Source organism: Frankliniella occidentalis, unplaced genomic scaffold, assembly GCF_000697945.3.
Source record: "Frankliniella occidentalis isolate FOCC.00 unplaced genomic scaffold, Focc_3.1 Scaffold7, whole genome shotgun sequence".
NCBI classification, from domain to species: domain Eukaryota; kingdom Metazoa; phylum Arthropoda; class Insecta; order Thysanoptera; family Thripidae; genus Frankliniella; species Frankliniella occidentalis.
This window is the reverse complement of record NW_026267137.1, coordinates 83,605-96,896: the sequence shown is the minus strand read 5'-3', so window position 1 is coordinate 96,896 and position 13,292 is coordinate 83,605. Positions and strand designations below refer to the sequence as shown.

The 13,292-nt window shown below is 42.0% G+C and overlaps 1 protein-coding gene across 1 annotated transcript; it reads right to left on the bottom strand.

The window, feature by feature from the left end:
• Window positions 1-7,340: 7,340 nt before the first annotated feature.
• Window positions 7,341-11,948, bottom strand: LOC113204710 (tudor domain-containing protein 3-like). Its single transcript, XM_026419976.2, has 13 exons — window positions 11,685-11,948; window positions 11,050-11,134; window positions 10,896-10,961; window positions 10,134-10,802; window positions 9,811-10,051; window positions 9,325-9,718; window positions 9,036-9,239; window positions 8,723-8,948; window positions 8,503-8,629; window positions 8,202-8,419; window positions 8,011-8,121; window positions 7,742-7,934; window positions 7,341-7,487 (listed from the first exon to the last, which is right to left on the bottom strand). The coding sequence occupies exons 1-13, from the start codon at window positions 11,720-11,722 to the stop codon at window positions 7,345-7,347; spliced, it is 2,715 nt and encodes a 904-aa protein (XP_026275761.1). The 5' UTR covers window positions 11,723-11,948; the 3' UTR covers window positions 7,341-7,344.
• Between the last annotated feature and the right edge of the window lie 1,344 nt (window positions 11,949-13,292).

Genomic DNA, 13,292 nt, shown 5'->3' with positions numbered 1-13,292 from the left:
AGCGGGGCGGGGCGGGAGGAGGCTCTAAGACCTCTAAGAGCGATGAGGCGCCGCGTGCCGGTGAGCACAGCGGGACTTCCAGCGTTCAGGTGATGGGATTCCAATTCAACGTTTCATTTTGTTTTCTGTATCATGTTTCGTTTTTTCTATGTTTAGGCCTACTGACTGAGGGTAGTGACGAAGTTGACGGGAGGCGGCTTGTCACGCGAGTTGGTCGTGGCATGGTGGGAGGCGGGAGGGAAGTCCTTGAGAGAAGCATCAGTTTTGGGACCAATTCTTTATATATCTATCAATAACACAGAACACAACCAAATTTCATCGAGGGGTAGAGCGCTGATAACACTGTAATATTGAAAATGCAGAAACGAAGGCCAAGTTAACTAAGAAACATTTGTCAGTTACATAAGAATATATAGTCTTTAAGCTTGAGGCATAAAACAATTGACAAAGTTCGTTTTTTCCAGGCTCCTTATGTAAATGACAAATGGTCCAAAATACCTCAGTCAATAGTTAAGATACAAATTACGCATACAAAACAGGAAAAAATCTTTGGGATACAGTCAAATATTGATAAGAATGGCACACAAAGGGTTTGTGACAGGGTTTACTATAGGTTTCTGAATTCTTCTACTGTAACAAACTATATAAATTCAGATCATCCCGTATCCACCCAAATGGGTTAGCTTTCAAAAGAAACTAGTGTACCGACAAATTCTTTCTGATCTCAACATATGTTGAAGCCAACAAAACTCTACCTTTAAAAAAAAAAAGTCAGAAATTTATTTTTATGTTTATTTTTTCTTTCATTTATACGTAAGACTAAATAAATTACTACAAATATTTTAACTGGCTTATGTTGCCATCACACTCAAAACATTGTCCTAAGAACAATAGGGATTAGATTATTTGTTACGTTATGAAGATTAGGACCATTCATTTCAAACAATTAATAGGTTTTCATGCGTTTGCAATGCGAACCATAATCAAATATACAGGGAGCACCTTCAAATGACTTGAAAGATATGAGCAAACAACATTCAACAGGATATGGGACAGAATGGGGAAACAATTTATCTAACCCTAGTTACTAACTCACAGTGACACAAACAGTACACTAAATAGATACGTTACAAATAGAGAGCCATCTAACTACACCCACTTCATGAACTACCGGTAATTGATTTCAACAGTGACAGGGAAGATTGATTTAAAAAAAAAAAATTATAAGAGAACATCAGAAACTTAAAAAACAACATCAAACACTGACATTTCGAGTGGGAAAAGACACACATACATATGTAAAAAAGATCTAGTTCATCACATTACATTTGGCATTTTCCTCCGCAAGTACAAAGATTGAATTACCTGTGAGATCACACAACCTGACAGTTCAAACATGCAAATTAAAATATCATGGCTCAACCACATTTTAATTCCATTGTTAACTGTTACTGAAGAATAATTTCAATCAAGAAAAAAAAAAAGAAATACAATAAATATTGATTACAGATACTCACTACCATCAATTATCCACATGACGTGATAACTAGCACAACACTCTAAGAAAACTGAACCAAAAATGAAGTTCATTGTTGTTTATAGGTAGAAACTAAATGGCTTGGCAAAGAAAATGATTTAGATAAAAGCAGCCCTGACACAGAAAAAAAACAAAAAATTATCAATAAAGAGGTCTACCACAAAAACACAGAATACCAAAACATAGGAACAACATCTATTACAAAATCTAAAAACATTCAAATGTATACAACAATTATGATGAAACTAAACATTACACGCACATCGCTAGCTTTGAAACGGATGAAGCTATGATTAAAGAGAAAAAGACTTGAACCAAGAGGGAACAAGAAAAATTTGTGTTCAACTATCTAGCACAAGAAGCACACATGAAAATATGCCCATAACATACAATTTAGTATTCAGTGGCTAAATTTACATATAGACAAATTTCAGTGCGAGTCAAACCAGGCTTTAAGCCTCTATCAAAGCTGTAACAATAACAGTCATACTTGCTATTGCTAATAACACTTTTTCTTTACTGATTAGGAATGAAACTGTAAATAACAAATATGCTTATCAACTTTTCTCTTAATTAAAACAGCGTGAATGTCTTCATTACAGTTCCACAAAACTGCCACATATACCAACAGCCTGGTCAGACTATGTGTGAATGTACATCACAAAAGATACTGAGTATTTTATACACTACAGCTGCACAGCTTATCACATCTACCTCAAAGTAAATCACAGTCATTTAAGAAGAGGATATGCTCCTCAGATCTGAAATGACAATTTAATACAAAGTGAGGTCATTAATCCCACAATTCCACTCAACACCAAAAAATTAACAATAACTGCTGTGATGCACAGCTAAATGAAGAAAATAGAATAGAAAACAATACATACAACCTTGGAGAGTACGATTAAAGTATTTGAAATAGCAACATGCGCGGATATGAAATAGTAACCTCTTTTAAATATATGCACAACAGAACTCCAAAGATGCTTGTCATCCCATTTATTGAGGAATACCATCACCAATGATTTTGTTTTTGTTTGTTTTTTTGCACTAAAGTGAAACCCTGCCTTTATGTCTTTGATCCAATAATACAGCTTAAAGCATACAACTTAACATACTCAAAGTATAAAAATTCCAAATACAAACAAGTTATGCTCACAAGTAAAAGTTCAAAACCATAATCAGTCTCAAAATTTGGAGCCTGAGTACCAGGCATGAGGTCCCAAACCTGGTGCAGAGCCTGAGCTAAGCACTTAGACTTCAATTTCTGAATATTTAAATAAAACAAAAATAATATTCAGTGATGCTTTGTGTTGTTACATAAGAGCATACATACAAGATTTCAATTTGGCAGTATCCATATATTTAAATACAAAAACTGAATTAGAAATTCTTAGTGTAAAATAATGCCAATATTAACTGAGTACAATGGAAAAGTCAAACTATCCACACTCTACTCCAGTACTATATTGCATAAACAGTCATTGAAGTCAGGAGTACATTAAATATACCAGTACATCACAATTTGAGCTGATAAAATTCTAAAGAAACATAAAATCAGGGTTAGACAGTAGTGATTAAAGGTGTCAGAGTTTCAGGCGATGGACTATTGGTGAATTAAATCCATTAACCATCATTGAGGATGGTGAAGGAGAAGAGTCCTGACTATCATGGGCTGGCGTTGGCGAGGCAGGTACACCTTCAGTATCTTCCGAGTTTGAAGGCTGTACAACATCCTCAGTATGGGATACTGACATCTCATCTTGTATAGGAAGGAAATAAGGACTGTTTTCAACTTCTGATGCTTGGCTCAAATCTACATTCACCATCTGGCTGCCATCTTTACACTCCTCATCCTGATCTAGGGGCAGTGATTGATGAGTTAATTGAGGTAAAGGGCATTCTGTTGACAGTTGCTCATCCAGGTTGGCTAGTGGGGAGGAAGAATTGTTGGGCAAATCCTCATCTTGATGATGTGACCAAGTTGTAGATCCCAAAATTGGATTCCACAACTGCAGGGAGCATTGGTCCTGCAATGGACGCATATTTTCTTCCTTTACAATACAGTTGGAACTACTAGCAGCCCCATTCTGTAGATTTGCATTAATAAAATCTATTTGAGGAGCAGCAGTTGGTATTTGAAAACCATTGCTTTCAGCTGATGACATTCTCACTTCTTCAATAAGCAGTGAATCGAATTCTGCATTAGATCTTCCTTCTAGTAGACAAGCTTCGTCCTGTCGTTCAGATGACAAGTCTACAACATCTTGAGCCTCAGATTCTTCTCTTTCTGATCCTGAAAGTTTTTCTAGGACCTCCATAACAATCAGAGGTTGTGTCTTTAGTTTAAAAGGCTCCCAGTTTACAGGCGGACTCCCTTGCATTTCTCCATCCCCAACATGGGGACTAGATGAGAGTGGAGAGGAGAATGGAGGAGTGACCGAGCGAGGAGAAGAAGGAGCAGATGACAGAGGTGGAGAACAAGGAGGAGTTAGCAGTGGTGGAGACGTTGGAGGAGTTGGAGGCGTCGGAGGCGGAGTTAAGGGCAATTCAACTTCCTCAGGTTTTTCAAACAGGAATTCCAAAGCTGGACCCAATTCATCACTGCCATCTTGCGAAAGCTGATTTGATGGTGTGCTTGGTTGGACAGCTACTCCAGGTGTAGATTCTACTTCACTTTCATTTTCTACATCTGCTGGTAAGGTTAATAATATATCTGGAGGACGAGGAAGAAAATGAACATTGGAAACAGTGAAATTTTCTTCAAGATTTACTAAACTAGCATCTTCATCTTCTTCACCTAGCACATGTTCTTCATTCTGGTTTACTTCAGCAGCTGCTCCAGCAATAGACTGACCTTGAGAGGTCCAATCAGAGCTGTCACTAGAAAAAGATGATCTCTTATCTTCAAACCGAGGACTAAAGGGCGAATGGTTTTCAGGATGAGATCTATTACCCTCATCTGGCCTGGAATTTGGGCGCTGATTGACATTGTGAGTTTTATCTCCATCAAAAATATTTTCAGCCAACTCATTCAAATTCTGCTCGGAAATGATACATTCTCGAGCCTTGTGACTAGAGAAATCTTCACGTGCATTGGTACTCTCATGAGAACTGTAGGTATGAAATCCATTTGAATATAAGTTGCTTCTATCTTGAATGTTCTGGCTAGATTCAGCAGAGCTACCTTGAGAAGCTTCTTTTTTCTCAGCCAATATTTCTTCACCTTTGATTTCATCAACCACTGAAGGAAGATGGGGTAAGTTAGGTTTTAATGTATTTCTATTATGGTCAAGATGTATTCCCTCAATATCCTTTTCTGAATCTGAAACTACTTCAATTTCTTTTTCCTTGTCAATTTTATTCTGGTTATCTCTCAGCAAATTCTGATCTCTATTAAAACGTGCCCCTTTTGAACTTTGTACAGAAAAATTTGTTTCGGGCACATTTCCAGCTTGGCGGTAAACATTCACTTTTTCTGTTGGTGGAATATTCTGTGGGAATTGCCCTGTAACTACAGGTGACCCTTTGGAGGAGAATATCACAGAAAGAACTGTACGAGGATCATTGACAGGCAAGCAAGGAAATTGACCCCCATTAAGATTTACAAAGGGCATATTAGCTTCAGTGGATACAACTTTAAGAGATTTTCTATCAGGAGCTTCCCAGTTCTGTACTGGTGTTTTTGTTAGAGACAAAACTGAGTTCTGGTGAATCTTGGTTTCACCAACACCTGACTTCTGATGATAAAGTGCAGAAGATTTTGTAACTACCACATTGGAATGGTGAAATTGTGCCCCTTGATTAGCCTGGTTTTGATAATTAAATCCAGATAGGTCGGAGGGATTGGGGTTTTGTTGACGGAGTTGCACATCTGGCGTAACTTGGCCTTGATAATGATACACAGGAACTTCAGAATGGCTTTGATGGCGCATTTGTGCTTCTTGAGCAGACTGGTTTTGAAAATTCGCCATTGATATTTCCATTGGTCCATGGTTAGATGGGTGTACTCGTGTATCCTGAGTAACTTGACCTTGGTAAGAAAAACCAGGAACTTCTGCAATAGAACGGTTTTGATGGTGGAGTTGGTTTTCTTGAGCAGCCTGATTCTGGAACTGAAAGAGCTGTGCCTCTGCAGCAGAATGGCTTTGCTGGCAAAGTTGTGGATCAACTACATCTACGTTGCGGTGGGGGTAGAAAGATCCTTCGAGATGACCTGAGCTCTGAAGTTGAGATTCAACAGACCTCTGGTTTTGGAGTACATGGAATGAAGAATCTGAAGAATTTTGTTGGTGGTACTGGGCTTCAGTTTGATTTTGGAGGTGGTAAAATGCTGCACTTGGTTGACTGGGTCTCTGAAAATGAGAATCTCCTGTCTGGTTCTGGAATCGATAAAATGAAGTGCCTTCTGGGACAGCTTGATTCTGGTGATAGAATGTTGGTGCCTGAGGTCCTGATGCTTGATTCTGATGGACAAAGTGTGGGGGTGGGGTTGGATGATGGTACAATGCTGCTTCCTGTCGGTGGTAAACTGTGGAGTCAGAACCCTGCTGATTTGAATGGTACAGAGATGGCTCAGAACCAGTTTGGTTTTGTTGATGAAACATAGCGCTTTCTGCGGGATGATGATTACGATACAGAGCTGCTTCAACTGCAGACAATGTTTGATGAAAAATTTGTCCTTCTTGTACTGGATGATGTTGGTCACGAAAAGTGGAAGTATCTCCAGGGCGCTGGTTAGCTTGATGGTACAAAGATGTTTCAATATTGGTCTGGTTCTGGTGGTACAACGTTGGTTCAGGGCCAGGTTGGGTGGTTTGGTGGAACACTGGTCCTTCGCCTGAACGTTGAAAGAGAGGTGGTTCAATAGGGAGCTGGTTTTGGTGTTGATACATAACAGTCTCAACTGGGGGGTGGTTTTGGAGATAAGACGGTGTTCCAACTGGCGGTTGGAATGTCGATTGTTCCGATTGTTGAGCTTGATGACAAAACGGAGGGGCATCTGCAGAGAGGTGACTTTGCCTGTACAGAGGTGGTACAGATGAGAATCCAGAAGGGTTCTGCTGCCGAAGGACAGTGGCATCTGATGTAAGCTGGTTTTGTTGGTGTTGGTATGACGTCTCAGAAGTAGCTTGAGAGAGAAAGTTGGGAACTTGTGGTTCCAATGAGGCCTGATTCAGATGACCAAAATGGTTTTCTTGTGGAGCTTGTCGGTGATAATAATTCTGTGGTACAGGGTCAACACCAAACTGACAAAAATCACGAGAGAGACCACCTTCCTGATTAAGGAAATTGACTCTATTAGAGGCGTCTGCCAGGGGCCTTCCGTCACAATCGTACTTTGTCGAAAAAGGAGGAGGTGCGGTTTGAATGGTCCTCATGGACTGCAGCTGCAGTGAGGCCTCCAGCTTCTGACACGACAGAACTGATGGAGGGGCAGCATCACAGGTGCCGAGCCAGGAGATGCTGTTTGGGGAGGCCGGTCTGGCTGTGGCAGGCAGTGAGGGCAGGGCCGACACTGGAGGGCCTGCAGGCGCCGCAGTAACTTGCGGACTCACGGGCGTCGTTGAGACTGGGGGTAATTGCTGCTGCTGCTGCTGACCATGTCGACTGTGAACTGAATTAGGATGCTCTTCCCTGTGGCTGTCGCTACGGTTGGGGCCCATGTAGGGGCCGTGGGCGAGGCCCTGGGCAGGCGCCCGGGCCCCCTGCGGCTGGTTGCGCAGCTCCTGCAGCGGCTCCTGCAGCAGGCTGAGCGGAGCGAGGGACGACGTTGAGGCCGGCTCCTCGTCCGCGGAAGCGTCTGGTCACTTACGCTGCGCGGGCGGGACGTACATGGACTGCGGGGCGCGGGCGGGGCGCGGCGCAGGTCGCGGGGCGGGGCGCGGGGCCTCCGGCTGCGGCTGCTGCACGTAGGGGCGGGAGCCCCCGCGCCTGAACTCGACGCTCCCTGCGGACGGCAATCACGAGATGAGCACACCAAAACACACAACAAAAATCTTACCTGTTCTCATGGTTTTTAATTTTATAATAAAATTATAGGCGAATGCATGCAAAACAATATAAGTCGTGGAAGTTTTACTCAGAATTCACAAAAATAGTCCCCAATAATTCATTAATTAAGTCACAATCTTGGAATAATTTTCTATGAACCTTATTTCCACAAAAAAGACAGGCACTAAATAGCATACTACAACTACAAACCTGAAAAGGGTATCCCATTGGATTCATATGAGGTGTGCGAGTTCACAGAATTCATGGATTTGAAGGGTTTTCCTGATGAATTTCCAGGACTCTCAATGTTTGCATTTCCCAGGTTAAAGTATTGGTCAGCAGGTAAGGAACTAGGTGGACAACCATTGTTCAGAGCATTCCTCAAGGGTTCAAAGAAAGATGACTGAAACAATATGATAGAAAGGTAAGTCAGACAATCATCTAATAGAAAGTTTCTTGGCACCAACTTGTGTACTTACTTTAGTGACGGGAATGGTATCTTGTTTGAGAACCTCTTCATGGTTGCCATAGTCAACAAATCGCACCACAAGGGTACGTGCAGCAATGCCAGTTACAACAGCCTCATAATACTAGAATTACAATCAGCATCAGAAAAGAGAGCAGAATGTCAAATTTTACTCAAGACTGATTTTAAGAACAAATTACTCACCCTTTCATCCTCCCAGTATCTTGCCAAGCACTGGTCTCCTAGCTTCCAGGCCCAATACACGCCAGGTCCATCTGAGTCTTCAGGATTCAAATGTTGTGGACTATCAGTTCTGCCACCTTGCATATTCCTGCTTATTCCTGAGTTCTTTGGATTTCCAACATTGCGTGTATTGTTGGGGTTGTTGTTGCTAATAGTGGTATTATTACTCGGATACCCACCTAAAAGTAAGAATATTTAGTAACAAGGAAACAATTAATTAATACTATAGCAAATGGCCACAACAAAAGAAAAAGAAACTGACCATTCATAAGAGAACTACTCATATGTAAATTTTCTTTATATGGAAAATCAGGTATTTTAGGCAAAGCTGGATTGTTCGGAGCATTCCTTGAACCTCCCTGCAACCCTCCTTTCGATCCAAGCATATCCTAGAAAAAAAAAATGATAAGTTATGGTCAGTACAAAATTAAATGGATGGATAAACTTAAACTGTGCTACGAATGTATAAATCATTCTCATACATTTTCAAATGGACTGTTTCTATTGTCAATATGTTGCCTGAAATTAGATTGGTTGGGCTTTTGTATTCCTTGGTTTGTATTCCTCCCATTATCTATGGGTCGAGAATACTGCTGCTGCTGCTGATGGTGCTGTTGGTGGTGCTGCTGCTGTTGCATTTGCTGATATTGCTGACGGGGCGCAGATTGAGGGTGATTTCGAGACTGCAAGCCATCAAAATCTCTTTGGCTGAAACAAAGAACAATACAAGATTTTCATATAGGGAGGAACAGATTTTGTTTGGCCCAGTCATAGTCTGAGTGTATTTTAATTTACCTATTTGCCCATGAAGGATTATTGAACAAGGGGTCATCATCAGGAGTATTGTCACAATCAATCATTGACATCATTTCAACTTTGCTAGAAAGAGAAGCTTGCCAATCAGGTACACCTTGTCCTAGGCTTGAGTTTGTTGATACAGCATTAGACGGAGTATGACCAAGATAACGTGTACTTTCGTGTTGAAGAGGTGGCCTCGTGCTATGTTGTAAAAGCATAATGACATCAATATACCAAAATTAATATGAAATATTGGACTAACACACAGAAATTGTATCAGACATACCTCTGGTTTTGGAATCGAGGTGCTTTGCTATCTCCTCCCTTGTCTTTGTCTTTGGTTTTGGAAGTGTTTTTCCCATTCGCTGATCCATCTTTTCTGCCTTGACTGTTCGGCTGGTCTTTAGAGCGAGGATTATCCTTGCGATCCTTAAAGCCTTTATCATTGTTGGGGCGATTTTCATCTCTGTAGCTTCTATCTTGTCTCCTATCGTTTCCACCCCCAGTGCCGCCACCTCTTCCCCTCCCACCACCTCTTCCACCTCTCTCTGCATTCCCACCCCGATACTCTCTTTCGGGGGGACCCCTTCCATTCGCTGCTCCGCGACCACCACCACCCCCTCTACCACCCCTCTCTTGATGGCCTCTCATAGAAGCTGCCTGCAACTTCTCTTTTTCTTCTAGAATAATAAGGAAACACAGAATACTTATTAGCTGAGAAAAAGTTGCACGATGCCATATGCCACATAACAATGCCCACCAAAGTTCTTACCAAACGGAAGTTTGTCTTCAAGAAAATCAAACAGGGACAGTCGACCTGAGGGTTTAGCAGGGGCAGATCCACCAACCTCATCATCATGACCACGGCCCTTTCCTCGTTCTCTGTTGTTGCCTTTGCCAGTGGCCCTCCCAGACTCTTGGCCTGACTCACGAGGGTTATCTCGGGTACGGGTATCAGGTACATCTTTTTCAGGTTTTTTGGCTTCAGTGCTTTTAGGACCATCTGATTGTCGCTGTAGGGATAGAAAATGCTTTGGTGAGATGACGATGATAATATTGACTAATAAATAAAATTTTAACTGCAATAAATCATACCTGAAGAATCTTCAATGCCCTGTCAACATTATTACGACTCATTTTAAGAGCATTGTCAGCTTGTTCAATTGAATAACCCATATCAACTATTTGTTGAACATTGTGATCCAACAGTTGTCTATTTCCACCACCAAAAACTTTTCTAGCGCCACCTTTACCAGCCTCAGCAATGGCATCTTTTCGCTGAGCTTCAAATTCAGGATTGAAAGCTTCAGTGTTTTGTTTGTCTTTATCCTGGAGGGATTTGAAATTTCTATCTGATGGATGAGATCGGACTATTTTTTGACCAAAGGCAGTCCATGGGGGTGGTCCTCCATCCTCCCCACCGCCTCTTTTATGTTTGGCAAGACTTCGGTTGAGATCCCATTTTTCATACATATGTGTCACTTTTCCACCTAAAATTTCTGCTCGGTTGGCATTTAGAAGTAAGAAATTACTGCTGACTGGTATGTTTTCTTCGCCAGGGTGGGATTTAAGTAATATTTTAGTTCCTGGTGGTGTGTTGAAAGTAAGGGCTGGTATCCGTGACATCTCCACCGCATGGCAGGTAGAATGGCCATCAGTCAAAGTAAGTTTTAACATGCGAGGAGCTGCTCCTGATTCTTCATTAGCCTTTGGAGCTGATACATTGCGAGCCTTCTGGAGCTGTACAACTAAGCCCCCAGGAATCTAGAATAATATTTAAAGTGTCATAGTTACAAAATGAGAATCTGCTTACAAAGATTACATACAGAGAAGAAGTTCTAAGTAGTTTTTACATACTCCCTCTATCATGCAGCGACCAACTTCTTCAGGAAATCCAGGGGCAGCTATTTCTCTGAGATCAACCTGGAAGATTCATAGAATTCACTTCAGTTGATTGCAAGCTAAAATAATCTCGAATAATTATAGGAATTGAGTCATGAGTCTAACTTACATCGAGGGCCTTTTTAATTATGGTCTGTATATTGGTTATTTTGCCATCATCAGTAAGCTGTTTGATCCCATCATCTGAGAGAAACCTGTAGAAAACAAAATAAAGAAAGAGTTTTAACTCATTGACTTGCCAGTGGTGTTGACACAAACACAGACTTCAGAACTCCCCCAAACACACAGAAACAATAAAATACTTTAATTAATACGATAATGAATTGAAAGAGAGTAAAAAATTGTGTTCAATTGCACATCAAAGAAAAAAATCTAGAATACAAAATACACACACCGCCAAAAAAAAAAAAGAAAGTTCTCTGAACATTTTGACAATTCCTTTGACAAGAATGTCATAACAGAACTGTGAAGATTTTGTATTTCCAATAAAACATAGACTAAATGTGGAAGAAGATTATTGAATGAGGATCGTTACTAATACGCAATACAAGCTACCATAGGCTAAGTAGGCAAAATTTAGATATTTTGACGGATGAATATAGTATGTACAGGTTAGGCCTAGGACCTGTCATCTGCTGTACCCTGCCAGCGGCATTTTCTGAAGTTATCACAGTACAGCACGTCACTTTCAAAAACTGAAAATTTCGGTGATTGTGTATCCTGATATATCTGTATTTTACTAACCATCCTTCTTTTTGGAGTTGCTCCTTCAAACCAGCCATCTTTGCAATCAAACGAATACAGCAGACACCTTGTTTTCAGTAAGTTTCCGAATAAATGTCAAGTTTATTGAGATGGAAGAAACTCTATGACTCTAGCAAATTTCTCAAAATTCATTTAACAGAGAAAAATGGACCAAAACCTGGTCATAAGTTAAAAATCCGCATTTTTTTCAAAAATACAGGCAAAAGCTAACTTCTGCCCGAAAACGTCTAATAACATACGCCTTGTGGAACTGAGCGAAACAGATTTGCTGCGCCTTGCGCCTGTGCATTTTGGGCAGAGATAGTCCGGACGCAGAGAAAGTTGCTCAGGGAATGCTTCGCCTGTAATTTTCAAATTCAAACGCTGCCGATAGAGAACAGACGAATACGAATGCGAGCTGGGCATTTTACGCTATATCTCTTATTTTCACAAAATTACAACGTTAGAACGAAAATAGTAGAACTACGTGCATACTACGTACTTATACATTTGGAAATCCAAACAGAGAGCAGCTTCAGAACAGAAAGCTGAAAGGGATGCTGGATGCTGGGAATAGATTCTGTTTGAGTCGTTTGAATGTCCCCGCGGCGTCCCCAGGCGGACTCGCGGGGAACCTTTTGAGCTACCCCGCAGATACATCCCCCGGACCGCTACTCTCGCGTAAGGATGCGCAATGCGCAGATCGCGAGTTCCCCACGGAAGGGGGCATTCCGGTCCGGATGGAACAGTGTGGGTGGGTTGCATACACTGTAAATCTGGGGTGTCCAGCAGCTGTGCGACTTAAGTCGCACGTCCCAGGTTTCTGTGCGACTTAGAGGGCACAGTTTTACACACCCCTTCCCCATGCATGTTATACACTCCATTGCATTTCCAGGTGTGTACTATGTGCTCATTGGGTCACCCAAAGGTGTCCAGCAGCTGTGCGCTCTAAGTCGCACAGAAACCTGGACACCCCAGATTTACAGTGTAGAACAAAAGTGCACCCTGTACCACCCTGTACCTGCACCGCACCCGCACCCGTCAAAAATTGACGTGGTTTCGACTTTCGACGTCCAGTACATGGACGTGAGCGTTTCTCCTTGCGAATGCAGCCTAACAGATTCGGGAGCGGAGCAAACGTAACTACCAGGTGGCTGACTCACGCCGCGCGCACTTTCGTAGTTATACTGTACCGCATGCGCGCGTGAGGGCGGGTTTGCCTATCTCTACTGCCAAATAAGGCTCCTTCTGGCCCCGTGCGAGTAGGCAACCCGCCCACGCGCGCGCATGCGGTACAGCAGAACTACGAAAGTGCGCGGCGAGAGTCAGCCGGTACAAACCCGAACCATCGAGGGAAGAATGCCCCAACAGCTGCAGCTTGTGTTATTTCAACTTCAACCCTCAACAATATGACCAATAATGCCAGACCATTGGACTAAACTGCGTACTTGCTGTGGTCTTCCCCATACGCAGCTCAGGTTCAGGGCCTGGTCAGCCAAGAGTTCTGACTGTCCGGTAGCTGCACTTCGCTTTACCCGAAGCTGCTGTACACACTTCTCAAAGGTGGGCACTGTTTGTGTAGGTTAGTGACATCTCTCCCCCCCCCCC

Excerpts from the sequence above, each read along its gene's own strand:
- LOC113204710 (XM_026419976.2), bottom strand. The coding sequence starts at position 11,722 with ATGGCTGGTTTGAAGGAGCAACTCCAAAAAGAAGGATG. Across the intron at positions 10,803-10,895 it reads GTCGCTGCATGATAGAGGGA|ATTCCTGGGGGCTTAGTTGT; the intron begins GTATGTAAAAAC and ends ATATTATTCTAG. Across the intron at positions 10,052-10,133 it reads GGGCATTGAAGATTCTTCAG|CGACAATCAGATGGTCCTAA; the intron begins GTATGATTTATT and ends CTATCCCTACAG.